Here is a 25,526-nt window from a genome sequence, read left to right on the forward strand (position 1 = left end):
TGGGGGGAGGTGGCCAAGGATGGGGTCCCCCACTGTGCTTCTGAAGTCAGGGGGTTGGGCAGATTATGTCAGAAGATCCTTGCGGCTAAAAGGTGCTATGAGTGAATATATTTTCACTGCTAGTAAGGATTCAGTGCGATAGGCTGTGATGAGTCATGAACATGAATGGCGTGGGGATCTTCCGTTGGCACAGGTCTGTCTCTCAGAACCATCACAGCCACTGCAACTTACCTTGCCCCTGTTTCTCCCTGTATTTATCCACCCAGCATTATGGAGTGACTGCTGGTCGGGATGCTGTGCTGGGCCCAGTTCATGCAAAAGCGATTCCTGCTCTCTCCTGTCTCCTCCCATCCTTCCTAGGCCAGGTACGCTGTGTAGCCCTCCCCTCAGTCCTTACTGATTGGGGAGCTCTTCGAGTCCCTCTATGGAGAGGCCTGCTGCTCCCACCTTCCTTCCTCTTTGCCCCGAAGCTGACTCCAGAGCTGCTTGGTTTGACCATCGGCAGGTTAATCCCAGTTGCAATAATTTGTGTGAATTACTTGGCAGTGAAGTCTTCTTATCTCACTACACAGAGGCCCCACTATATTGCCTCTGTGTCTGACAAGCTCTTTTGTGGGTTTTCGCTAAAGCATTCACGGCCGTCTCATCTCTGCCGTGGTGCTCCCAGTTGCAGCTGCTCCAGGATCCAGGCCTGACCACTACCCGTGATGCTCTTGTGCTGTACCTCAGATTGTCTGAACTGCAGACACAGCGCAGGGTCAGCCTGCCACGTCCTGCTTGTCCATCTCCTCACCCTGACCCCGTCTTCTTTAGCAGCAGTGACTGGAGGGTCAGAAACATTATGTTGCTCACAAGACATGACTTTGGCTTATCTTGAGGTTTTATTTATTTATTGTTTATGCTTTATTAGTCCATGTTTGCAGTACATAATGATTATATTCATCACGGGGAGTTGGTACAGGTACATAAAACATCTTGATTTTATTGTTCATCCCTGTGGCCATAAATGTATTTGTGAATTAGAGTCCTTTTCAGATTCTATTTTGTGATGCCTAGTGCTTTTTAACTTTAAACAGCCTCTTTTCCACAAATGGGTTTTTGTGTATGTAGATAATATCTACTGAAATTTCTATAATTGAATTAGAACTAAGACATTTAAAAATATTATTGCAAAATAAAGATACATCTACTTGTGTTTCTGTGTACATTTAAGGAAAATTTTGGATGCTAATGATTTGTTGAGTGTCAGTGAGGTTAATATAGTTTCAGTAGGTATAGCCACAGTGAAAATACTGTTAATCTCTAAAGGCACTTAGTTATACTTTAAATCTAGTATCTAGAACATTCTGGCAAAGACAAGAACACATAAGCATGCATTCAGCCCGGGTTTTCTGAAGGGGCCGTGGTCTCTCTGGTGCTGCTGTCTGACGGCGCTATGGAGACTGTGGAAATGGGTGGACCTGCTGTGTTTGGCCTGCTTGGTCTGCTGACCCCCACATTATTCTCAGGAAGGCACGGGAATGAGAAAGGCAGAGAAAGACTGGGTGTTGTTAAATAGTTTCTTGGCCTTGGATGCCCACTGACTGCACCTCAAGCTTGGAGAAGCTCTGCTGAAGTTGTTAGCTGATGCTGGGTGGGATTTTAGTGAATACCACTTGGAAATTCACCACTTTTTCATTTGTTTGCTTGAACTTGTGATTTTCCTGCCCCAGCCTCTCAGAACCTGGAATTACAAGCGTGTACCACCACAGCTGGCTTTAAAAAAAAAAAAAAATTAAATGGTTATTAGATTTCTTTTCCTTTGTTTATTCTGTGGAGTGCTAAAATTTTGTTCAGTTGTAGACCTGTTCATACCTTATTTTGCTATTTGTGTCCTGGTCTGTATGCACCTTAATTTTTTATTTTAATTTTTATCAGTCCGTGTTTGCAGTACATAATGATGACATTCATCGTGGGGCACTGGTACAGGTGCATAACACATCTTAATTTGTTTTCATCCTAGTCTCCTGTCTTCCCTCCCCCGCATCTCTTGGTCCCCTTCCCTTTTTTGTGTGTTTTTTTTGGTACCGGGGATCAAACTGAGGTCCTTGTGCTTGCACAGCAGGCGGCGAAACCACTGAGCTAAAGCCCTGGCCGGTCCCCTTCCCTTTTGCAAGATCTTAATTTATCAAGCCTATTTACATTGTGAACTATAGTCTTAGGTCCTCTTAATGTGTTTTGTAGCTTATAGCATTATCTTGCACATTTCTTATGAGGAAAATTTGATTCTTTTTAATATTATTTGAAAGAAAAATTTTTCTAGCATTTCTCCACAGGCTACTGTTGATAGAGAATGAAACTATTGCCATGTGTATCTTAACTGGATACTTAATGCTATTATTATTTCTAATAGTTTTATAGTTGGTTATTTTGACATTCAAAATATAAAATAGTTTTGTCTGCAAATAATAATTTTGCAACCTCTCATTTATTACCTTATTTCATTGGCTATCCCTGTAAGAACTGCGTTATATAATAGTAGTAACTGCCGTGTTCTGGACTTCAGTGGGAATGCCTCCAGTATTACACCCTCGAGCACAGTGCTACACCGTGCGTCTTCTCCTTTACTAAGTTTTTGTTTGAATGAATGTTGAATCTTTTAAAAAGTGCCCTTTGAGCCTCTTCCAAAGTGCTCCCCCAGCCTTTGGCCCGATAGTATGATGAGATAAAATCCTGAATAATTCTTGCATCCTTCATATCCCTGTGGCCCTCATTTGTCATGGTATGTGATGTGCTTGTAACTCAGTTACGTTCACCACTAATTTATTTACGATGTTTGGATTTGAAATCCAAAGTGAGATGAGTCTATGTAGTGTCTTTTTATTATGCTGTCTTCATTGTACTTTGGCATTAGGCTCTGTTCACTTTGTAGGAAGAATTAGAAAGCCTTTCTTTTGTTTTTATTGCTTTGGAACAGTTAGAAAAGCATTGAGAGCAATCAAGTGTTCCCAGTGAAAGAAATCATACGCGAAGCATGGGCTAGAGCTTTTTTTAGTTGGCAGCTTTCATGACCTCTAATGACTATTGATTTTTATAGTATTTTTTTCTTTTATTGTATTAATTTTGATATTCTATACTTTACCAAAGATCATGTATTTTTTGTTTGTTTTTGGTACCGCGGATCGAATTCGGGTCCTTGCGCTTGCGAGGCAGGCGTCGGAACTACTGAGCTAAATCCCCGGCCCCAAAGATCATGTATTTAAAGCACATGTTTGAGTGTGTACTTTCCTCTACACCTGTGATCATATACTTTTCAATTTCCCCCTCAGTTTTTCCAGTAGCTAGTGACTTTCCTATTATTTATTCTTTTTTGTTATTGTTTTTGTTTTTGTACTGGGGATCAAACTCAGGTCCTTGTGCTTGCGCAGCAGGCAGCGAAACCACTGAGCTAAATCCCCAGCCCCCTATTATTTGTTCTTAATGTAAGTAATCTCTACTTTTGCCTTTTATTACTGAAGACTTTCTTTCAGATATAGTAAGGCCGAGGTGGTCAGGTGCAGTTGCAGATGCAGATTGGAGTTCACAATAGACTTGCAAGCTGGAATTGTAGTTTTGGGAACCCTTAAAGGACTACTGTGCCCTAAGAGTTCCTACAGGACTCTCAGAGGATACACCTGTCTGTTCTGCTGCTACCTAGGTTTGCCTTCTTTAGAGCAAGAAACATAAAAATGTCTGTGAGTTAAAAAAAAATTTTTTTATTGTGGTAAAATTACATATCGTGAAAGTTACCATGTTAACCCTTTCTGAATGTTTAATTTAGTGGTATTAATTGTATGCCCTGTATTGTGCAACTATTACCACTATTTTCAAAGTTTGTCATCAGCCCAAACAAAAGCTTTTTAGCAACTAAGCAACAACCTTTCATTTCCCTTTCTGCCCATCCCCGATAACCACTTACCTACTTCCTGTCTACACCAATTTGCCTATTTTAAATATTTCATATAAGTGAGATCAGCCAATATTTGTCCTTTTGTGTCTGGCTTATTTCACTTAGTGTAGTGTTTTCAAGGTTCAGTTGTGTTCTGCCAGATACCAGAATATCATCTCTTTCTTTGGCTGAATAACATTCCATTTGCGTACACTACATTTTGTTCATCCATGTTTGTGGACATTTGAGTTGTTTCCACCTTTCAGCCCTTTAGTCATTTGAATAACGAATGATGCTGAAATGGACATTGGTGTGCAAGTATCTGCGTCTCTGTTTTCAATTCTTTTAAAACCTGTATATAAATGAGTATATAAATGAGTAGAATTGCTGGATCACACAAGTTCTGTGTTCAGCCTTTGGATGAATGTGAGGGTTTTTTAAATGGAATCTTTATAGAGAATAATTGGTAGAGGGAGTTAACAGAAATAGAAAATCAAGATGAGTTGTAAGAAATCTTGATATAATAATTACATCTGTTCTTCGAAATATAACTGGAGCTCTTTTTCAGGATTATTCTTTCTGCTTCCTTCTTTTCTTCTTTTCCTTTTTATCCTGCAGTCATCCCTGCCTGCTTGCCTGTTTCTCGTGTACCCGGGGCCTTGGGCTGTAGGATATTCTTTTAACATTACAAATTCTTCATGTGCCAGAACATGCTCTGTCCCGCTTTCCCCGGCACCTGCAGGAAGACATGCCTGTCAGCCGTCCTCTAGCATGTTTAACATGAAATTATTGGAACAGAAACTAAAGGAAATAATTTCTCACAAATGTTGTTCATCTTGTCTGGAATAGGGGCCCACGGCCTCTAGGTGCCACTCACTGTGTGCCTGTCCTTCTCCTTGGAGGTGAGTGAAGACCAGAAGGTGGCCAGAGTCACTGTTCTCTAGGCTCTTGCTGCACACTTCCAGCTTCATCCTGGGCTCCTTGGATTGTTTTATAACCCCCTTCCTTGGGCTGACTAGCAGTGGAAAAGGAAGAACAACTTGCCTGAGTGGCGGTGTCCTTTTCTCCTCATTTCCCCTTCTGTACTCATGGGACTACAGTCACCCTCAGGCTCTCTCTTGGTGGTGTCCACTCTTTTCTCCTCTGGTGCTTCCCAGGCCAGGCCAGTCTGTGCTAGTGCCAAGGTGTGAATGCAGGGTTCATCTCTGCTTACAGTTACACTGCCATAGAGATGATAGACTCTGGCCCTGGGCGGGGCCTGCGAGAGGATATACTCTTCTTGACGTGTAATGCTCCACCACTGGTGGCTCTCACTGAGGCACTTTATGTTATGACAAAGACTTTGTGACACGGGATGAACATATAGATTTGCTCTTAGCCCACAGGGTGGACTTGAATTTTGTTTGATGCTAATAATACTAGCCCACCAGATAACCTGGCTTTTTCTTGCTGATCAGAAGTGCTCATTAACAGATATATGTTTTTGATTTTTAAAAAGCATAGAAAAATAATTATAGATGCAGTTGTTATTAAAAAAATACTTCAAAGTGTGAGCTTCTCGGTAGAAACAAATTTTTAAAAATCTGTTTTAAAAATCTGCTATGATTAAAAGGTTAGAAGCCACTGATCTAGTTCAACCCTTTTGTTTTACAGGCAAGGAAACTGAGGCTCAGAGAAGTTACATGGCTTGTCCAGTGCCCCACAGAAAGGTAGTGAGTTTATAAAAGAAAAATACCTATATCCATAGCAATGACAATTCCTCCAATAGGTTATATTATTTAAAGAACAAATCAGTTTATTTCTGTGCAGATGTCTTACACATTGTTCATTGCCCATCTAGTGTCTGTTTCCCTTTTCCCTTCTCTTCACCCAGAGTTTCATCTGGGCATCTATCTGCTCCTTCCCCAGATCCCTCGAACTTCGTACACAGTTGGCCCTGCTGCTGGGCTGGTCTTGGTTGCCTGACAGAGCTGTGGTGTCTGCAGGGGCCTGTGCTGCAGTGGGAGTGCTCTCCTCTGTGCTGCCCACTTGTGTAGCACCAGCCACGTGTGGCTGTTGAGCACTTGAAATAGAACTGGGGTGACCGAGGAACTGAAATTTTTGTTTCAGCTCATTTTATTCTGAATAGCTGTCTGTGGATGGTGACCTTTGCATTGGGCATTGCAGCCTCCTACCACTGCCTCTTCCCCTAGCTCGTGACTAAGCCGTCCAGTCAGGTTGAGTCCTACTTAGGACTCCGGGGCATACACAGTTTCTTGATGGACGTGAACAAGGAAACACTCGGGTGTAATGACTATCAGCAGCTCCCCCGAGACTTGCTAGGTATTGTGGGCAGAAGAGTGGGGCATCAGAAAAGGCTGGGGCCCCACACTAGGCCCTGGGTCAGCTGACCTTGAACCCTTCCCTGCCTCTGCACTCAGCGCCCTGAGCCAGTGAGTCACCTGTGTTAGGTAAGCCAGTGGAGTTGAGTTCTTCTGTCATTCTGGCCACGAGCAGCCGAGCACATACAAAGGTTCTGGCAGGCTCATGCTTTAGCTGAGGCTTTGAGCCCTGGTGGGCATTCCCATGAGCAGAGCTTACAACCTGGGGAAAGGGCTGGCTGGTGAAGAGCTGTGTGAACCAGGCTCCACTTCACAGACAAATCGTTTTTCTGGTTCCAAGGTTTTCATGTATAAGTGGGCACTGTACTATTTTATACCTCCGAGAACAGGAGCTCCAGTGGGATATGCATGACAGGCTTTATTTGTTAGGGAAAGAAAGGTGAATGCAAGGCAAAATCTAGGTGCTTGTCCTTGAGGTGTATGCAGTCCTTCAGAGGAGAGACAGTGGCAACACTCCTGCCTGCTCTAGACCCCGTTAGTGGGAATTGCCCTGGTAAAGTGGTAAATGCAGTATGACTACACCACCTGGATCCTGCTTTAACCACAAGTGGACTCCTGACTGCTGGAGAACCAGCACATCGACAGGACACTGGCCCAGCAGATGTTTTCTCCAGGGCTGCAATGTTGCATGGAGTCAGGGAACAAAGTTACTAAGGAACAGGGGGTGCTGGTAACCACGCAGTATCCTAGAGAGGACAGGTTTGCAGGGGGAGGGACCATTCAGAGAGGAAGGCGACAGGGTAAAGGAAGGTAAGAGGAAGAGGGAGGGAGGAAAAGAAGGTGATATGTTCTCTAGGGCTTGAAGGGGTGTGGGGTTTGCCAGGTAGAAGAGGGTGAAGAATATTCTCAGTGTGAGCAGGCCCCAGGTGGGTGGAAGTGAGAATAGTGCAGGGTGGGCCGGGGAGATGCTGGAGCGGAGGCTTTGCAGAGTTAGCTGTGGCTGCTAGGAGGCCTTGGTCATGGAGAGGAGCCTGAGATGGCTACAGAAAGGAGACTGAGGCAAACATCTACCAGAACAAAAAGGTGTGGGGCCGGGGATTTAGCTCAGTGGTTCCGCCGCCTGCCTTGCAAGTGGAAGAACCCGAGTTCAATCCCTGGTACCAAAAAAAAAAAATGCTTGCTCCAGAACAAAAAGGCAAAAAAAGGAGACCAATTGTTAGAAAGAGGGGAGGATGTGTAAGACCTGAGAGCAGTGACAGCTGCAGCAGGAAGAGGAGAGGCCAGTAAGGCATCTCAGGGCTAGGACTGACAGAATTCGGTAGCAGAGTAGATATGAGACTTGGCAGAGGAGAATTCAAGAGTGAAGGTAATGTGATTTCTAGTGGGGCAACTGCAGCGGTGCTGAGATTCTTACATGAAAAAAAAATAAGACTAAGAATGGGACGAGCAGTGAATTCAGCTTCTGATCATATGTTGGGCTTGAGTTTCACAGGGGACATTCTGGTTGTGACACCACTAGGTGACTGAAAATGGAAATATAGGCCCATAAGAGGGGGGGGGGGTGGTAACAGTTACCCAGCTGCACATTATTAACTGAAGCTATGGGAAATCAGTGAGCTTCTCAAGTAGATATATTACAGCTGGAATTGCCCGAAGAGCTCACTGGCCTGGAAAGCTGGTAGATAGGGAAAGCTCAGGGGCAGGAGTAGGCGCCGGGAACCAACTACAGTAGGGTTTGAGAGCCTTGTACAATCCTAGAAGACAAGTATTTGGAAGGAAGAAGCAGTGATGAGTATTTTCAGGAAATGAATGTCTCTCTTTTAGTGGATGTCAGTTGATTGAAGGCCCTTGCATTTAAAAAGACTAATTCTCGTAGTTCTTTAAAGTCAGCCTTTATTCAGGGAAGACACCCTGCCCATTTTGTATTCAGCTGTAACAATGGAATGGAAAAGAGAAGTTCAATTTGGAGCTTATTGTATACAGTGTATATATGATAAAATGTGTCCAGAATGTGTATAACTCCGGAAACTCTGGGATCGGCTCTATGGAGGCATCCTCACTTCTCCCTTCTTGCTTTCAGAGGCTGTTTGTGAAGTTAGATTCCAGGCCTTCAGGCTCCCCTGGAAAAAAGCTGCCCTTCCCTTCTACTTCTGGTCAGCGTCACACAGGCTTATTCAACTGAGTTATGAAGCCTTTGATGTAACTTGGTACTTAGCCCCCTTCCTTAAAGTTTTGTGTATTTTTTCCCTTTGTTAGAGACCCCTTTCTTACCACTGTGCAGAATTACATGTGCCTACAGATTCATCCTGTTGGCACTGATTACCCTTTGGATCACTTGAAATAATTCCCATCTCCTTTGAGAACTACCAGGAAGGAGGTTCAAGTCATGCAGCAACATGCCAAAGAGAATCTTTGCCTGACTAACAGACTTGGAGAATGATGGTTATAACCTGCTGAGATTTTCAAAAAATTGTTCAAGATTCCACGTCAACCTATTGGATAAAAACTGGGCTGTGTGCCTCTGGTTGGGGAGAGGGAACCAAGAACTGCCTCCCTGTGGTTATAGGAGGCCCATTGTTAAGGACAGATGTTAACATTTTATAACAGAAAACTGTCCATGGATTTCAGATAATGCTTCAAACCAGAATCCAAAAACACCTCTGAAAAACGCCCCATTAAAAAAGTGAATGTGTCACCCCTGTCCCTTTAAGTGGAACCCTTCTTTCACCCTGTACACTCTTTCTCTAGAACCTGGAATGAAAGCTCAGCTCCACAGTACATTCCTTCTCTCTGCCCCTCTGTTAACAACCCTCCCATGGCCAGTCCCCCGGCTCTGACTCCTCTGCTTCAGCCAGAAGCAGTGATTGGAAAGAAACTTGGCAGGCCTGTTTCCGATGCTCCTATCGGCCCTCCTCCTTCAGGCCCTTTTGGCACCTGCTTCTGCAGCTCAGGGTGCTACTGCGTGGCCTCTGCAGTTTACCCAGGCCATGTTGCACCTTAGTGCCAGGTACGGTGCTCCCTGGGGCCACCCTGGTGCAGTGGGGCCAGGATCCAGACCTGCCTGGCTGGCCTTGTTTACCAGAGAAGAGGGTTCCAACAAAATGTGGCAACACTCTTAGTAGGAAAAAAGTACTGAGCTAGTGCTTTTGCCAGTCATTCTTACCTCTTTGTGCTTCATTTTCCTTATTTGTAAAAAACCTTTGCAGTAAATACCTGCCTTGACTGTTTCACATGTTCTTGCATAAATCAAATGAGGTAATGGAAGGCAAAGTGCCTTAAAAAGAATAAAGCCCAGCATTCCCTTATGGGCATTTTCCAACCTTTCTTTCAAGCTTGTTGGCCCTGAAAGTAACCAGTATCACAGGAACCTTCCTGCCGAGGTTCTCAGAGCGCGTGGTGTTTGGGATGAGTTTGAGCAGTTTTCTGGCTGCTGTTGTCCACCAGGGCCTCCTGTCTACTTCGCCAGCCTTTGCTCCCAAACCTGCCTCTCAGACCTCAGCACCGTGCTGGACTTCGTGTTGTTCTTAAGCATTCCCTTCTGTCTTCTGCCCTGTGTGCCTATGCTTCCTGTTTTTTAGCCACAAATACTTCTCAGTTCCCTGGCACCTCCTGTGAAAATGCCTCCTGTTCTTCTAATGCCACCTGTTACTTTAGATGTGCATTAGCCTTCTGTCACTATGTAACAAATTGCTGGAATCTTAGTGGCTTGAAACAACACATCTGTTATCCCAGTTTCTGTGAGTCAGGAATCGGTGTGGCTCATCTTTGTCCTCTCTGCGCTCTTCACAGGCTGCAGCCTTCATCATCTGAAGGCTCGATGGGGAGATCTCTTTCTAAGCTCCTGGCTGTTGGCCAGCCAATTCCATGCAGGCTTTGTCCACCAGCCTGTCTGTGTGGCAGCTGGCTTCATGAGATCGAGAGAGAGTCAACTATCAAGATAGAAGTTACAGGGCCCGGAATGGAGTTCAGTAATAGAGCTCTTCTTCCGTATGCATGAGGTCCTGGCTTCAATCCCCAATACCAAGACAAAACAGAAATGTAGAAAAGATGGAGGTTACAATCCTGTGTACCCCAGTTGTGGAAGTGACATCCTGTCATCTTTGCTATATCCTGTTGGTTAGAAGCAAGTCACAGGTCTGCCCACATTTGAAGGGTGAGGGTTATATAAGGATGTGAAGACCAGAAAGGTGGGCATTGTTGGGGGCCTAGAGTCTGTTGGCCACAGATGTCCCCTCTCTAACCCTTATTTCTTCCAACAAATTGTGTGATTTTGTGACTTTTTGACTTTCATGACTTTACAGCTACTTTTTTTCCAGTTTACATTTCATGGCTGGTATTTTTATGGTTAGATTTTTTTTTTTTAATTTCCCTCATTGACAGTTTTTGCTCATCTTTAATTTAGTTGCAGTCCCCAGAAAGATTGTGTTTGCAACTATTCTGCAAAAGACTCCTTCCTTGCCTTTGGCACGGAAGAAAGGCCAAACCAGCCTCTTCCTGTGTTATACCTGAGTCCTCTCTCTCCACAGCAGCCATACAGCATCTATTAGAAAACTTGAGATTTGCCAATTTGGCAGCAAAAACAATGACAGATCTGTGTCTGTATAGCCTGGCTAGAACCATCCGTGGTAGCCTGATTTGCATTCAGAACTAGAGCTTGTTACCTTATTAAGGAGGAGCAATTTTACATCAGAGATGGAAACAACATCAGCTTTAAGCATTAGCTGTTTTTTCGAGGTAAACAGTTCTTTTTTCAGGGAGCTGGATAGATCTCAGAAATGATGCTATGTATGTAAACTAACTTACTCCTCTTTAAATTATCTGACTTCCTTTCTCTTGCAGTGATCACTTTGTGTCCTGCTATTTCCAGGTCACAACAAATGAATTGGAAAATAGGACTTGCCTTTGGGGAGGCAGCATTTTGATTCTTCCCCTTTTGCCCAAGCGGTGGGCTGAATGTCATTATTGCTATTGGGAATGTTCAGTAGGGCGCATGCAGAGTGTGGAGTGTATATTAAGAGGCTGGGGCATCAGCGCTGTGATACCTCCTCAATATCTGGGGCCTTACAGGCTGGAGACATGGCGTGACTCGTCTAGCCCAGCTGCCTGTGCTCAGAGGCAGTCTCTGCCAAGCCCTGAGATGGCTTATTCCCATCCTCATCATTTGCAGTTTAAATGGGCAGCTAGTCCTTAGAAGGCAGTGAACAAACACCAGACTGGTTTCAGTAAACACCACGTTTCTGGCGTTGAAATGATCTCATTACTGTAAGATGTGATGGCTTGTCCCCTTAAGAAAATCTCAGCTGAAACATAGAGGGCTCTTTCCTCTGTTGAGAAAGATGTGGAACTAATGAGTTAAAGGCAGCTATAGATGGAAGCACATGAGTGTATGCGCTGCATTTGGGGTCTTTTGGGAGCCGTGAGGCTAAAAGCCAATTAAAGCTTTAGTAGAGAGAAATTTAAAAGTTGTTTCTCCTGGGCAAGAGGAGGATTTGGAGCAGAGCATGTTCAGAGAAGAGCAGGAGGGTGTTAAGTTGGCACAGTTAGCAGCTGGGGGTGGGAATCAGGGCAGAGCCCCATCTGGGAAGCCAATCTTGTGAAGAACTCAGGTTGGGGCCCCAAAGCCTGCTCCCCAGGGCTCAGCCCCGACTCAGGGGCCTGAAGGCAGCTGCGTGGTTTGCCTGAGGAGGGGGATAACCAGCTTTCGCAAGGCCAGGGCCTCCTTTCTTTCTTTTTCTTTCTTTTCTTTTTTTTTTTTTTTGGTACTGGGGATCGAACTCGGGACCTTGTGCTTGTGAGGCAAGTGGCGGAACCACTGAGCTAAATCCCCGGCCCCTAGGGCCTCCTTTCTTAATTGCTCACCAGCCTGCACATCAGGACAATGTGGGGTAACTGGATAGGGAAGGTATTTTTCCCTCTTACTGCTTGGGTATTAGCTTTCTCTGCATTTGTGTGTCCATCTATTGCCTTAATACGTCAAGCCTTCTGTCCCCAGTCTTGGCCCGTGTGTGTACTCTCAGAAGACATTGTCATCTAATTGATACTCCCAACCTTTATTCCAGATGGAAGACCCTGTCTCAGCTGGGACGCAGGACATCAGCATGCTTATGTCCCATTGTCACTTCAAACTCAAAATGTGTTCCAATAGAGTTGATGGATCCTCCCAGTACCTATCACTCAGGCACATCTCTCATATGTCATGTTTTCTTTTCCATTCTCATTTCCATCAGTGCCGTTCAGATCATGGAGGTAGTGCGGCGACACAGGAAGGGGACACGGTGTTGGCATTCATGAGACTTAGGCCTGAATCCTGCCTCTATCACTTCCTACCTGGTATCCACAGGAAGGTGTGTTCTTTGATCATGGTGAGCCTTATCTCTGAAATTATCATGATCCCCCACCATCTCTCTCCCTGGACCAGTGGAGAGCATTAAATCTGGTAGTATTTGGAAGTCCCTGCACACTGCCAGGTGTGTGACAGGATGCAGTAATGAGTGACTGGTTGTTAGATTGTATGCATAGGGCTGCTGCTCTGGGATGCTATTGTCATGCAGGCCTCCCCTAGAGTATGGAGCAGCGAGCTTGCACATAGTGTGTCTTCTCCTCCTTCCATAGAACTTTTAGCAGATGGGACTGGATTCAGTGTTTCAGGGAAAACAAGCCTGTGTCTAATCTGATCCCCGCCCCATGGTCCATGCCCATGGTACAGTGAAATTGGCATCTGTGCCCTTCTGCCTGAGGTTAATCCCGTCCCTTGGGCTCTGGATCCCATCCCTTCCTTCCCAGGGACCCCTCCCTTTCCTAATTGTGCTGCTTCAACCACACCTCCTTCCCTCATTCCTTCTCATCAGCAGTTAGCTATTCTAAGCCTCCTCTCTTATCTTAAAAAAATAAATATTAAAAACCATGTCATGATTTCTCCCTCCCTGTACAGCTACCACCCTGTATTATTCCACTCCTTCACAGCCAGACTTCCTGAGCCTACTGCACACCCTCATCCCCAACTTCGCATCCCACTCAGTTTCCCAGGCACAGCACCCCGATCTCACTTTGGACCCCCTCATTAACACGGGTCTCTCTAGGGTTACCTGTGACCATCCTTTCCCTACTGAAATGCTTTCATGTCTGGCTTCTCTGACACCCTGTTAGCCTGATTCACCTGACCACACCTGTTTCCTTTGCAGACTTTTCTGCTCTGGCTTTTCTTGAATGTTGGTGTTCCCCACAGTTCTATCCTAGGCTCTCTTACCTTCTAGTTGGGAACAATCTCCGAGGGAGCCAACCCACTCCTTTATCTGTTCTCTGCTCTCTCGTCACTATTTCCAGTCTGACCCTTTCTCTTCAGTTCCTGCCCTAATAGCTGACCCCTCAAACATTGAGACCCCACTGAGCTCACGCCCTCTCTTGATGGCTTGAGCATATTCTTCCTTTGATGGTGCGTTGCTCTTCCATCTATAGCACTGGCTGTCACACTTCAGTGTGGCTTGGGGTCCCCTGAGTGGTTGTTAATGTGGATTGCTGCCCCCCAAGGTTCGGAGTCAGTGCCATGGGTGGAGCCGGCGCTCATGGCATCTCTTGCTGTTCTCCTGGGAAACACACCTTGAGAACTTCTGTTAGAAGGAAGTGAGGCAAGTTTTCCCATTCCTTGCTCTACTTCACTTTCCTCTGCACCCCAGATCTCCAGCATCTATATCATCTCTCCAGGAACCCCCACTCCCTGTGTGACCAGCCTGATACATCACAGTGGCCTGGTAACTGGGCCTCCTGCCTCCGGTCTCTTCCTGAATCCACACAGAAACCAGTGTGAGCTTCTTTATATGTAGGTCACATCAGCCTCCAACCTGAATTCTCCTCAAGCTCCCCATGGCCCTAGGTAGGCCAGACGCCATAGTGCTAGCCTGCCTCTCTTCTCCTACATAGCACCTTACCGTACATCAGACATGGAAAAACATTTGGGATTTAAATATGTTACAGAGCAGTTATTAAGTCCTTACTGTAAGTGTCCATGCCACTGTAGTGCTTTTAATTAATTCCATTTATCTTTCAATCAACTCTTTAGAGCACGTTATACATGAGGAAGTGAGACTTATTTTATATGTTGCCTTTATCCTTTACTCTGGTCTTGTCCAGTCACTTGTGCCCAGGTTAACAGAGTTGGATTCACCCAAAACTACAAAAGGTCATTAACAACAACAACCTCAACATAGCATCGAACAATTTTTCTTAATGTACTTTGTGCCAGTGTATTACAAGCAAATATACCCCATGCAAATGGTGCCTGGTTTGCAAAGGGAGGAATTCAGAGGGAAAGAGTAACTGGTTCACACCCCCACAATTCAGGTAGGAGGATGTGGATGTGAATTTACAACTTATGACTCCAAAGCTTGTGCTCTTGGTCATCTGTCTGCATGGTGGCAGCGGAATTATATCAAGAACACTGTTTATCATTTGGTAACTTCTGCAGTTTAAAATCCTCCAGTGTCTGTGACTGAGTTACACAGTTTTCTACAGCCCTACCAACCACATTGGAACCACCCACCCACTCAGAACCATCTGCCCTCCAGACCCCGCTGTGCTCAGTGGGAAGAGCTTGGACTGGAGTCAGCTGGGTTCCCACAGCCCTCTGCTCACCACCTCCCTGGATGCGCCCTGGGATGAGTGACTTCACTTCTTGGAACTGCTCGTTGCTCTTCTCTAACACTCACAATAGCAGTACTTCCTCGTGTGGTTGCTGAGAAGGAGAATGGTGGAGCACCTGCCTCTCCTCTCCAGTCCCTGTGCCCTGCTTTGATGGGACACGTTGAGTGCCACAGCTTCCCTACCATCCCTGCTGTGCTCCCCTCCTGTGCAGAGTGCCACTGCTCCCTCCCCATCACTGTTCCTCACCCAACCTGCTACCTGAAAAATAGTTCCAAAATCCAAGTTCTAGGGATTTTCTGTTAGTAGTAATAGTGGGCTATTATTCAGCCATACCCTCCTTCTGAAAGAAGAAAAATTAAATTAAAAAAACTTGAAATCTCAATGTGTGCTAATTGGCATCAACGTTTGATCAGCGATGTTAGGGATAGAAATAAAGCCCAGATTCCTCTTAAGAACCTGAGACACCCCCAGGGCGACAGCAGGGTAGGCCTGAAACAGCCGGGCTGTGACATGCGCTTGAAGCCCAAGTTCAGGATGTCTGGGGCAACCAAGGAGTCTCAAGTGTTGAATTGGTTTAAGGGCTGGGTATCTGGGTATCTGGCAACATGAAGTGGGAATTCTTTCAAAAGGAAGCTTCCTTCAGGCTAGGGCCCAGATTACCAGTGACCAGCACATAGATATAACCAGGCACCCAAAGAAACTGGATTCCAAAGTCAGGAACTGTAAGGGAGTATGGAGCACAGAAGCAGCCCTTCAGAAAACATCATCAGATACTGCAATCAAACCAGTCTGAAAAACTCCTGTGTTTCCTGTTTAAAGAAACAGAAGATAAGCCGGAAGTTATCTGCAAGAAGCTCTAGGAAACTATGTATTATGACATTGGGAAAGAGACCTTCTAGAACAGACATTGGAGTAACACAGTCAAAACCTAGACAGTGAGGGAAAGTATTCAGTGAACTAGTTTGAAGACAACTCAGTGGATAGGTTAATACCAGATTGGATAAAGCTGAAGAGTTAATTAACAAGCTGGAAGATGGTAAGACTATAGCATGGAGAGACAAATAGAAAATGCAAAGGTGTATAGAGTGATAAGCTTTAAATAAGTTTAATTAGAGTCCTAGAAGTAGATAAGAAAATGGGCAAAGATGAAATAGAAAATTAATGGCTGAGATTTTCCATAATAGATGAGCTGTCAAACCATAGATTAAGACCAATGATTGTGAATAGAGTTAAAAACAATCCAAGTTTAGATATAAAGTACATAAAACCAAAGGCAAAGAGACTATCTTAAAAACAGCTAGAGAGAAAAAGGAACGATAAATTGAATGTTGACTTCTCATCAGATGTAATTCTAATTATGTTATTCTCAAAAATTTCAGTAGTGGCCTGGGATTTAGCTCAGTGGTTCCGCCGCCTACCTCACAAGGGGAAGGTCCCAAGTTTGAGTCCCCGTACCAAAAAAAAAAAATAAGCAGCTTAAAAAATTTTTTTTCAGTAGTGGGTGGGGGATTTAGCTCAGTGGTTCCACTGCCTGCCTCATAAGCGCAAGGTCCTGAGTTCGATCCCCGATACCAAAAAAAAATTTTTTTAGTAGCATCCTGTCCCTGAAGTATAGAACATGAAGTCTGCAGCAGTCACTGAGGTCTTTGGTGGTCCAGCCCTAGACCCTTTCAGACACTCGGAGCTGCCTCCTGTCTCCACTTTGCTCTTGGCCATGCCTTTGCACACTCTTTCGCCCTCTTGGGATGCTCCAAGGCCGTGCACCTGGCCAGTCCCTAGTCAGTCTCACCATTTTCAGCTCAGGGCTTAGCTGGTGTCTTCTCTTGCCCCGGGCACAGCGCTTGGCACCAGTTACCAGCACCAGGTTATTTGCTGCATCTTTGTTTCCTTTCTAGCAAAGGAGCTCCCCGGAGGGGACAGGGTCACTTGGAATGCCTGGCCTTTCGTAGGTAACCGGGACCTTCACTGGCAGAGCATTTTAGGGAGTCCTCTGCTGCTTCACTAATTCCCAGACACAAGTTTGTGGCCCTTCTATCCTGCTCAATTCACACTTGTGTGGGGAACAGGTTGCCATGGTCAAGGGTCAGCAGGCATCCCTGCATGCTATCATCTCCTGTTCCACCTCTTCACTCCCCATTTCCTTGGTGAAACTGGAATCACAATGCCTCATTGCCCGTGGCCTGAACTTGTGGTGTGAATCAAATGAGGTGATGTGGGCGAATGTGCTGTGAAAACTCCCATTCCTTGTTTCAAGATGAGAAACTTCAGGGGGCCAGGGATTTAGCTCAGTGGTGCCACCACTTGCCTCACAAGTGCAAGGTCCCGAGTTCGATCCCCAGTACCAAAAAAAAAAAAAAAAAGATGAGAAACTTCTAGGGCTGGGGACTTTGAGAAGGGAACTCATTAGTATCTTGAAGACTGTCCCTGCTGACCGCTGTGCCTGGCCAGAGCTGACCAGGTGTCCTGGCATGGTGAGCAGCGCTCTTGCCTTACAAGCCTGTAACACAGCACATGATTATTCACAGCGACCATGGGCAAGAGGCATAAGACAAGTTTTCCTAGTTAGTTGCTTATATTAGTAATGTACCTGTTTTTCAGAATATTCATTCATTTATTTATTTATTTATGCATGCATGCGATATGGGGGATCGAACTCAGGACCTTGCGCTTATGAGGCAGGTGCGGCACCACTGAGCTAAGTTCCCGGCCCCAGAATATTCTCTTTTAAATGAAGAGTTTTGGTGGTTTCTAATTTCTAGAATTATTTCAACTAGAGAGGACAATGGAGCTTGGCAGCTCTGTCTTCATTATGGCAAACCCAGAGGCTGTGGGGACATACGACTCTTTCCTTGTTGTGGACCACTGGCAACTCTGCCCCATTTTTGTAGTTCATTCTGGAGTTTTATTGCTCTATCAAAGCATTATTCCTGAGAATCCATCAAAAACTCATTTACTGTAAGCACATTTTATGCTGCTTCATGAATAGTGCTGAAGAGGATCTTGGTAGCACCCTTCTCAGAAATGACAGGTAAGTCTTGCCTCTGGTTTTGTTCCTGGCCACTGCCTCCCTGGGCACCCGCTGCAGTGCTGGCTCCCAGGGCTTCCCGCCCTCAAGGCAAGCATAGTAACTCTTTCACCTCCTAGACTGCAACCCAGCTCTCTAAGACCTCTGTTCCTATTGTTTCTCTGTGCCCCAATGCTACTAAATCCGTAGCCCTGAGATACATCCATGTGGTGTATAACTCTTGAGAGAAAAACTTCCCTGGGTTTCATAATGCTTCGTGGGGTAGTGTCTGAGCTTGTCAGTCTCCTTGTCTAGATTTATGTGTTAGGAAGGGTGTTCTGCCGAGAATAGCATTAAATCCTAAAATATCGGTGGCTTAAATAAGAAAGAAGTTTACTTCCCTCACACACAGAAGCAGACCGGAGGTAGGCAGGCCAGCGCTTGTCTGGGAGCTCTGCAGTGTCAGCTGTTCTGTCAGGCTGCTCCTCAGTGTAGAAAGCATCCTTGTGCTGTGGCCTCTAAAGACAGGTTGAGTGCTTGAGGTCCAGCTATCACATCTGTATTCCAGCTAGCAGGGAGGAAGAGAGTGAGTCAGTTTGCTTGTTTGTTTATTATTTGGTACTGGAGATTGGAGATGAACCCAGAGGTATTCTGCCACTGAACTATGTCTCTAGCCCTCTCTTAAACTTTCATTTTGAGACAAGCCCTCAGTAAGTTGCTGAGAATTGGCTCAAATTTGCCATCCTTCTGTCTCAGCCTCCCCAGGGCTGGGATTTCAGGTGTGTACCGCTGTGCCCAGCTTGGATCTCTCCCCTTGATTCTTCTTGGAAGTCGCTAACAACACTTTCCCCTGAATCTTATTGACTGAAACTTAGACATGTCAACCATGTGTATTTGCAAGAAGCCTAAAGGATGGGGTCTTTTAACCAGGCTGCTCTGCTAAACATTGAGGTTCTTATTACTAGGCAGTAGAGTAGATAACGGGCTAATCTGAGTCCCTGACCTGGGGCTATCCTACCCTCGCCCAGCCTCATTCCTCCCCATCCCTGCCCCTCCCCACCTGGTGCTGTGGAATTAGTGTCGGTGGCTACAGGAAACCTCTTACTCGACCTTTTCCATGTCAGCCCCCCTCACAGCACTGGGCGGCTCACGAATCCTGGCCTGTGCCTGGAAGGCCCTTCAGCATCCTTATTTCTGTTTGAAGCATCTGCATACTCTTCAGTTTCCTCAGAGGCCTCTCCTTACTTTCTTAGCAGGCTGGCAGTGTGGAGCAGTCGAGAGCATTGTGGATTCAGAGCTGAATAGACTTGGCTCTGAGTCTCCACGTCCAGTGTGAATGCGAAAACACTCAGCGTGTAAGTTGTATCTGAAGCCACCGCCAGGTCTCCTGTGGATTCCAGACATTTGTGTTGGACTCCTTATACAACATCATCCCTTCAAGGTCCCAGAAGCGGCCATCATGCACAGCCACCTCTGAAACAGAGCTGCACTTGATTTTTACTTCCATCAGCCTAGCTGCAGGTGTCAGGAAGCTGGAAATAGTCCTTCATTTCTCCTGTCTAAAAGCCTCCATATCTGTTACCTTCAGCTCTCAAATCAAGTGGCTGCCCATCTACCAGCTCAGCTGCAGAGTGTACCTTCCTTCTGTCTCCAGGGCCCGAGTCAGCAGCTCTGGCTCTCATGCCTGGCCTCTATAGCGGCTCTTGAGGTCTCCCACACCCACTCAGCCTGCTCTGCTCTGGTCTTGGGCTGTGCCACTTCTGCACAAAAGCCGGCTTCCCTTTGGATCTAGGCTGGAATTCTGGGTTCTTATTTTCTGCAGAGTGCCACCGGCCTTGCTCTATATGTCTCTGATCTCTTGCCCCGCTTGTTCTTGCTCACTGTAGCCTCTTGGGTCTCTTTCTGGTCCTTGATTGGGCAAAGAGCCTCCAGCTTCCACCCCTTCCCATGTGCCATTCCCCAGGTCACTCCGTAAACTATCCTCCTGTCTCAGCCTAAGTGGCCCTCACAAGCCTTTTCCTGACCTCTAATCTAAATCAATGTCCATTGCCTCTCTTTAGGATGTTTCTTCCTTAGCATTTACCACAACTTAAGAATTTTATATTTATTGAGTGATTACTTACAAGATATCACTTCCACATTAGCCTATATGTTCCCTAAGGGCTGGGTTCATATTTCTTCTAGTTACAACTGAATCTTCAGTGCCCAGTGCTCAATAAATACATGGAATAAGTGAATGAATAAATAAATGATCTTGTGATTAAACAATGCAGGAGATTCTCTCATTAAATTGACAACTTTGCTTTTCAGTGTGGCAATACGTATTTGTTGGAAACATACTAAGGTGATTCACCTTTCCAACTTGGCATTGTATTTCTTTACATTCATTGACCATCTGTGATTCTCACTTGTGAGCCTATAAACTTCAGTTTAATTTATTACACTTTAACTTTGAACAAAGCCTTACTTTTGCCAGGATAACTGAGCACAGAACCTGGAACGGTCATGTTCAGGTGTGATGTCTGGGAATCATGCTTGGGCCCACTTCCATGGCTTGCTGTCTCTCTTCATATGTGACCTAGAATAACCTTTGCAACAGAAGACTCACTGTTGTGGGGCTGGAACCTGAAGTTGTAGTCATTTTATTTATTTATTTATTTGGTATCGGGGATCGAACTCGGGTCCTTGTGCTTGCACAGCAGGCGGCAAAACCACTGAGCTAAATCCCCGGCCTTATTTATTTATTTAAAAAATTTTTTTGTTTTTTTAGACAGGGTCTCACTATGTAGTTTAGGCTAGCCTCGAACTCACAGCAGTCTTCCTGTCTCAGCCTCCCAGGTGCTGGGACTAGAGGCATGCACCACCGTGCCCAGCCATAGTTATTTTATTTTTATTTTTTTATTTTTTATTTTTTTGGTACCGAGGATCGAACTTGGGTCCTTGCGCTTGTGCAGCAGGCAGTGAAACCACTGAGCTAAATCTCTGGCCCCATAGTCATTTTAAAACAGAGTCATCAGTGACTATCCCAGAAAAGCTATTTGCCCAAGGTTTGGGTTGCTATGGAAAAACCAGTCCTCTTACTCCCTGACTTGACCAGCTTCTTTGAGATCAAAAACTGAAATATCAACTATTGAAGTAGCATGTACTTGTAATTTCTTCTTCCTATTCTTTCCTGAATTACCTTGTTCTGCAAAAAACATTGGCAGGATATGTTATGGAACAAACAAATCAACAACTTATGTGGTATTTTTCCCCCTCTCCAAGGTTGTAAAAAGTGTTCTCGAAGCATCTGATGATTTTGGAATCCTGAATTATGGGTCTGAAATAAAAGATGAACTCAGATAAAATTGTCTCTCTCTTATGATGGAGAGGTCACTTACACTGGGAGAGTGTGTGTGGATGTCTTTTTGAATGGCAGTGAAGATTCTGCTTTGAGTGGGTGGTGGATTGAGGTGTAGATGGAAAAGCAGAGGGTTGATCCTCTGAAGCCCCAGGAGTCTGCTTGTGTCGGCGCTTCAGAGTGTGCCTAGGATGGCAGAATCTGGCTTGAAGCGGGGCCTTAGCTAAGGGGCAGCCATCTTAAAAAGGGGTTATATATTTATATTGGCTGTGGAAATGTCTAATTGATGATTAGTGTTACTCCCTCTTAGCTCTCTGGAGTGAACCCTACAGTCCAGAAACTCCAATTTAGTTGAATAGGAGTATTTTGTGGAGGAAATCCAATGTAGCAAGTGAAAATTTAAAATTTTAAATGTTCAGAGGTGTGTATGTGCTGCTTTTGTTCATAAATGTTTTACACACTTCTGGTACAGAGCCTGACAGCCTCTTTCCTGGGGAGATGTGGTTTCAGATTCTTGGGTGGATGTGCACTTTATAAGATTTTAAAGAAAGTTTTTACTTAAAAGACTTTTAAGTACTTTGCTCTTTATATAATGTCATTAAGACAAGCCAGGAAAATCAGGATTGGGTATTTATTTATTTAATAAATACAATGTCTTTTCCACCATTTTGTTATGGCTTGTAGCAAAGTACTTTTAAAAGTTAGCATTTAGTTTGATTCTGTCTTATTTCAGCAGCTGTGCATAATAAACTAACCTATCTCTAGTTTTCATTGTGGGCTGGGGCAGTATTTAACCTCTACGTTTTTGCCATTTTGATGCACTGCAGTTAAGCTTAATTCAGCATCATTTGATGCTCTCCATGACGTTTAGCAGGTGAATGACGTTAACAGATCAAGTGCGGTGCTCAGTGTGTGCGAACACATGGGTGGGAGACGTGACTGGCCTCACCAAGTCCCCAGCCCCTATGGCCGTTCCTCTTTTGTAAGGGAAACACTGAGGGGTTCAGGGTGTCCAGGAATTTTTTCTGGTCTGAATTTAAAAGCCTCTGTCTTTTAATGGATGTGCATCTAACTGGTTCCTCCTCTTCTCTCTTTTTCTCTCTTTCTAATTTAGGAAAAGATGATGCTAGTGCACATGTTACAAAAGACGAGAGCACCCCCATGTCACCAGACACCAGAGCTCTGTCAGAGAAGTCGCTGCAGAGATCAGCCAAGGTCATTGCCTACAGATTTACCCATTTGTCCACTGGCTATCGCCTGAGCAGCAGCTGGTCTCTTAGGCAGTTCAGCTGGGACTGTGGTGATCAGTCAATCAGAAATGTCAGTAGAAGCAGGAAATAAGGAAAAGTGAATGTTTTTTGTAACTTTAAACCTGTGTATTCATTTGCCTACATTTGGATAAAGGGCCAAGGCCCTTTTTTGTGTGTGGGTATGTTTGGAGTTTTGCATTATCTTTCTTGCTTAAACCCTACTCATGATGAGGTATTTATGACTTTTAGTTTTGGTTATTTAATTAGAGTTAAAATTTAGACACCGGAGAAACAATATGAGTATAGATTCCTTCTGGAATCTATATTAGTTTTTGCTCCAGTTTCTTTTTAATTGTCATGCCCATACCTAATTTAAAAAATTTAAATAAGTCTCTCTTAGTTTTTCAAAAGTACTCAATTCATTATATAAGTAAAGCCCTGTTATGCTCCTATTTCATTCCTCTGACATTCAGTGGAATGCTAGTGGCAGCTTCAGATGTGGGATCAAACACAGCTGGCTCTGACTGTGCGAAGAGTTCACGGCGGCAGGAAAGGTACGAGGGCAAAGGATAGAGTGACATTGTAGTGTGAGGCTTCGTGTTCCTGAGGCAGAAGCAGGTGACCACTCGCCAGCCAGTTGGTTAAGAGAGCATCTCTCCTGCACGTATAAAGTGTAGACTGTCTGTGCATTACTGCCATTGCCCACCAGTTACCCAGATCTGTATGGCAGTGGGCATTTGGAGGGCGAACCCTGTACACAGGCAGCAGGCTAGGTGTGGAAGATGCTAATGAATGTGTGGCCTGGGGCTGGATGGATCTGGCTCACACACCTGTTTTGTTCACCTGTTTGGTATTTAAAATACCAAGCTTACATTAAACAAACAAACAAGTAGGGAGTGGTCACATAGAAACCTAGGCTGTAGCTTCTTTTGTCAAACATCTGGCTGTGCTGGGCCACATTCCTGAGTGACCGCAGTCGGAGCTGAGTAGCGCATCCCCTGTTCCTGGAACTGTGTTCTCTCTGTGCTCTGCCCCACAGTGGGCTTGTCTCTGCCCTCTCCCTCTCTTCCTGTGTTTTGGATAATGTTTCTTCATGAATTCAACCTAAAATTACAAGGTAAAACAGCACTCATATGCAGAACGTACGCTGTGGCGGTGTCTTTTCCACGACAACCAGCGTTGTGTGAATCACAGGGAACGCCAAGCTGCTTTATACATTTTTGTGCTGTCAGAAATTAAATCATGCAGCTTGGACTTAAGGTTCGGACAAGATAGAATAGATATGTTGTTTTGCTCCTCCCACTAAGTACAACTAAAAGCCCTGGAAAACAAGAGGTGACCAAAGGAGAGCCCTGAAAGAGGAAAAGAGGAAGGCACGCGAGGTGGGGACCCAGAGAGGGAACCCCTAGCCACAGGACCTTGCAGCCCACGTGAGAAGGTGACCCAGGCCCAGGGTTTCTGACTCCCAGCTGAGCAGCAGGAGATGGCCAGCTTACTCACTCCTCTCACTGAGGGCAGTTGACTGGGAGTTGTGGGACAGTTGGTGGCCTGGAGAAGGCTCTTCTTTTCCCTCAGGCTGAGGACTTCTCTCGCCACCAAGAGACTGTAGGCATCTAAGTGGCTGTTACAAGGGACAGCCCACCACAGGAAGTGCCAGCCCAGGAAGCCTTTGTTTCTGGGCCAGAGACCCCTTTCTCCCACCCAGAAGCCCCAGACAGCCTGAGGACATCAGGAGAAAGGGTCTTGTCACAGCAGCAGCTCGAACTGGGAAGCCCCTGTGTCCTCCCCCAGAGCTACCAGGTAGCCAGAGTCCTTAGACGGGAGCTCCTATCGTGACAGGTGAGTGAGCCAGAAAACCTCTGTCCCTGTGGACCAGAGACTCCCCTCTCACCCCCAGAGAAACAGGGCAGCCAGGTAGCACAAGTAAGGGAGGTCCTGCCACAGCAGGATCCCCACATGGACAACCTCTTCATCCTCCCATGTGTTCAGGTGGCCTGGCCGAGGAATGAACCTTCCCCCTACAGGCAGTGCCAGCAGAGACAAGTGGCACCATATAAAACAAACATATCAAAGGGTCCTGCAGTGCCTCTGAAAACAATTGTTGTTGGAACTTTGGCCACCACAGCAGGCTAGGACTGACACTCCAAACCTCAATAGGGTGACTGCCTTCTAAAATGAAAGATTTAAGTGGCAACTGTCCAGCCACAGCCAGAAACTCTTCATCAGACCAAGAACCAGGAAGATCGAGACCGAGTGAGAAAAACATTTAAGGGACCTGCACAGTTGTGGTTATCTGATAAGGATTGTGCAGTGGCCATCGGAAGGGTGCTCACAAAACAGTGGACAGGTCTCTGAAACAGTTGAGAAAGTGGAAAATCTCAGCAAAGAACTACAAGTTACACCTTACAAAGAGTCATTTGTATCTAATAACATTTAAGCAATTACTACGTGGTTCACGTGAGAAAAATATAATGTGGAACAAATACTAGGACCAGTACTTCCTTGCTAGAGTCTGACATATCTTCCTAAGACACAGGGTCTGATTAGAAAAGCACTTTGCTCTCATTCATCCATGTATTATTGCATAGTTTTTTGGGTATAAATGCTGATTGGGTACTTGTTGCAATGTCGATAGAAATTTCTTAGTCACAGAACATCAGGAGCAGGCACTTTATGGTGACCTCTGAAAGTCCCCCAGGCCCAGCTAGTTGGTCAGATAACACCCTGCTGCCTTCACCTGATACCTAGTTCTGTAGTAAGCAGGCCTGACTTATCTTTGGTGTCTGCAGGTGGTTTACATCTTGGAAAAAAAGCATTCCCGCGCAGCAACTGGCATCCTCAAACTCTTGGCTGAGAAGAACAGTGACCTGTTTAGGAAGTACGCCCTGTTTTCTCCCTCAGACCACCGAGTGCCTAGGATTTATGTACCTCTTAAGGACTGTCCCCAGGACTTCGTGACCCGGCCCAAAGATTACTCCACTACCCTCTTCATCTGCCGCATTGTGGACTGGAAGGAGGACAGCAATTTTGCCCTGGGGTAGGTGATCTCTGGCAAGAAAAACTCAGT

At 45.4% G+C, this 25,526-nt stretch overlaps 1 protein-coding gene across 7 annotated transcripts in view; it reads left to right on the forward strand.

Annotated features, from left to right (window-relative positions):
• Dis3l2 (DIS3 like 3'-5' exoribonuclease 2) overlaps nt 1-25,526 on the forward strand; it is a 262,451-nt gene that overhangs the window by 68,896 nt on the left and 168,029 nt on the right. For 6 of the 7 annotated variants that reach the window (XM_087209293.1, XM_021247080.2, XM_004868059.4 and 3 more), the window contains 2 exons: nt 22,324-22,424; nt 25,249-25,496. In XM_087209293.1, coding sequence (XP_087065419.1) covers nt 22,324-22,424; nt 25,249-25,496 — 349 coding nt within the window. Of the gene's footprint in view, nt 1-266; nt 366-22,323; nt 22,425-25,248; nt 25,497-25,526 lie in introns of all 7 variants that reach the window. The other variant, XM_087209292.1, reaches the window with a different exon arrangement.

This window comes from Heterocephalus glaber, unplaced genomic scaffold, assembly GCF_053883595.1.
Source record: "Heterocephalus glaber isolate CG9 unplaced genomic scaffold, H.glaber_assembly_v1.0 deba00001004, whole genome shotgun sequence".
NCBI classification, from domain to species: domain Eukaryota; kingdom Metazoa; phylum Chordata; class Mammalia; order Rodentia; family Bathyergidae; genus Heterocephalus; species Heterocephalus glaber.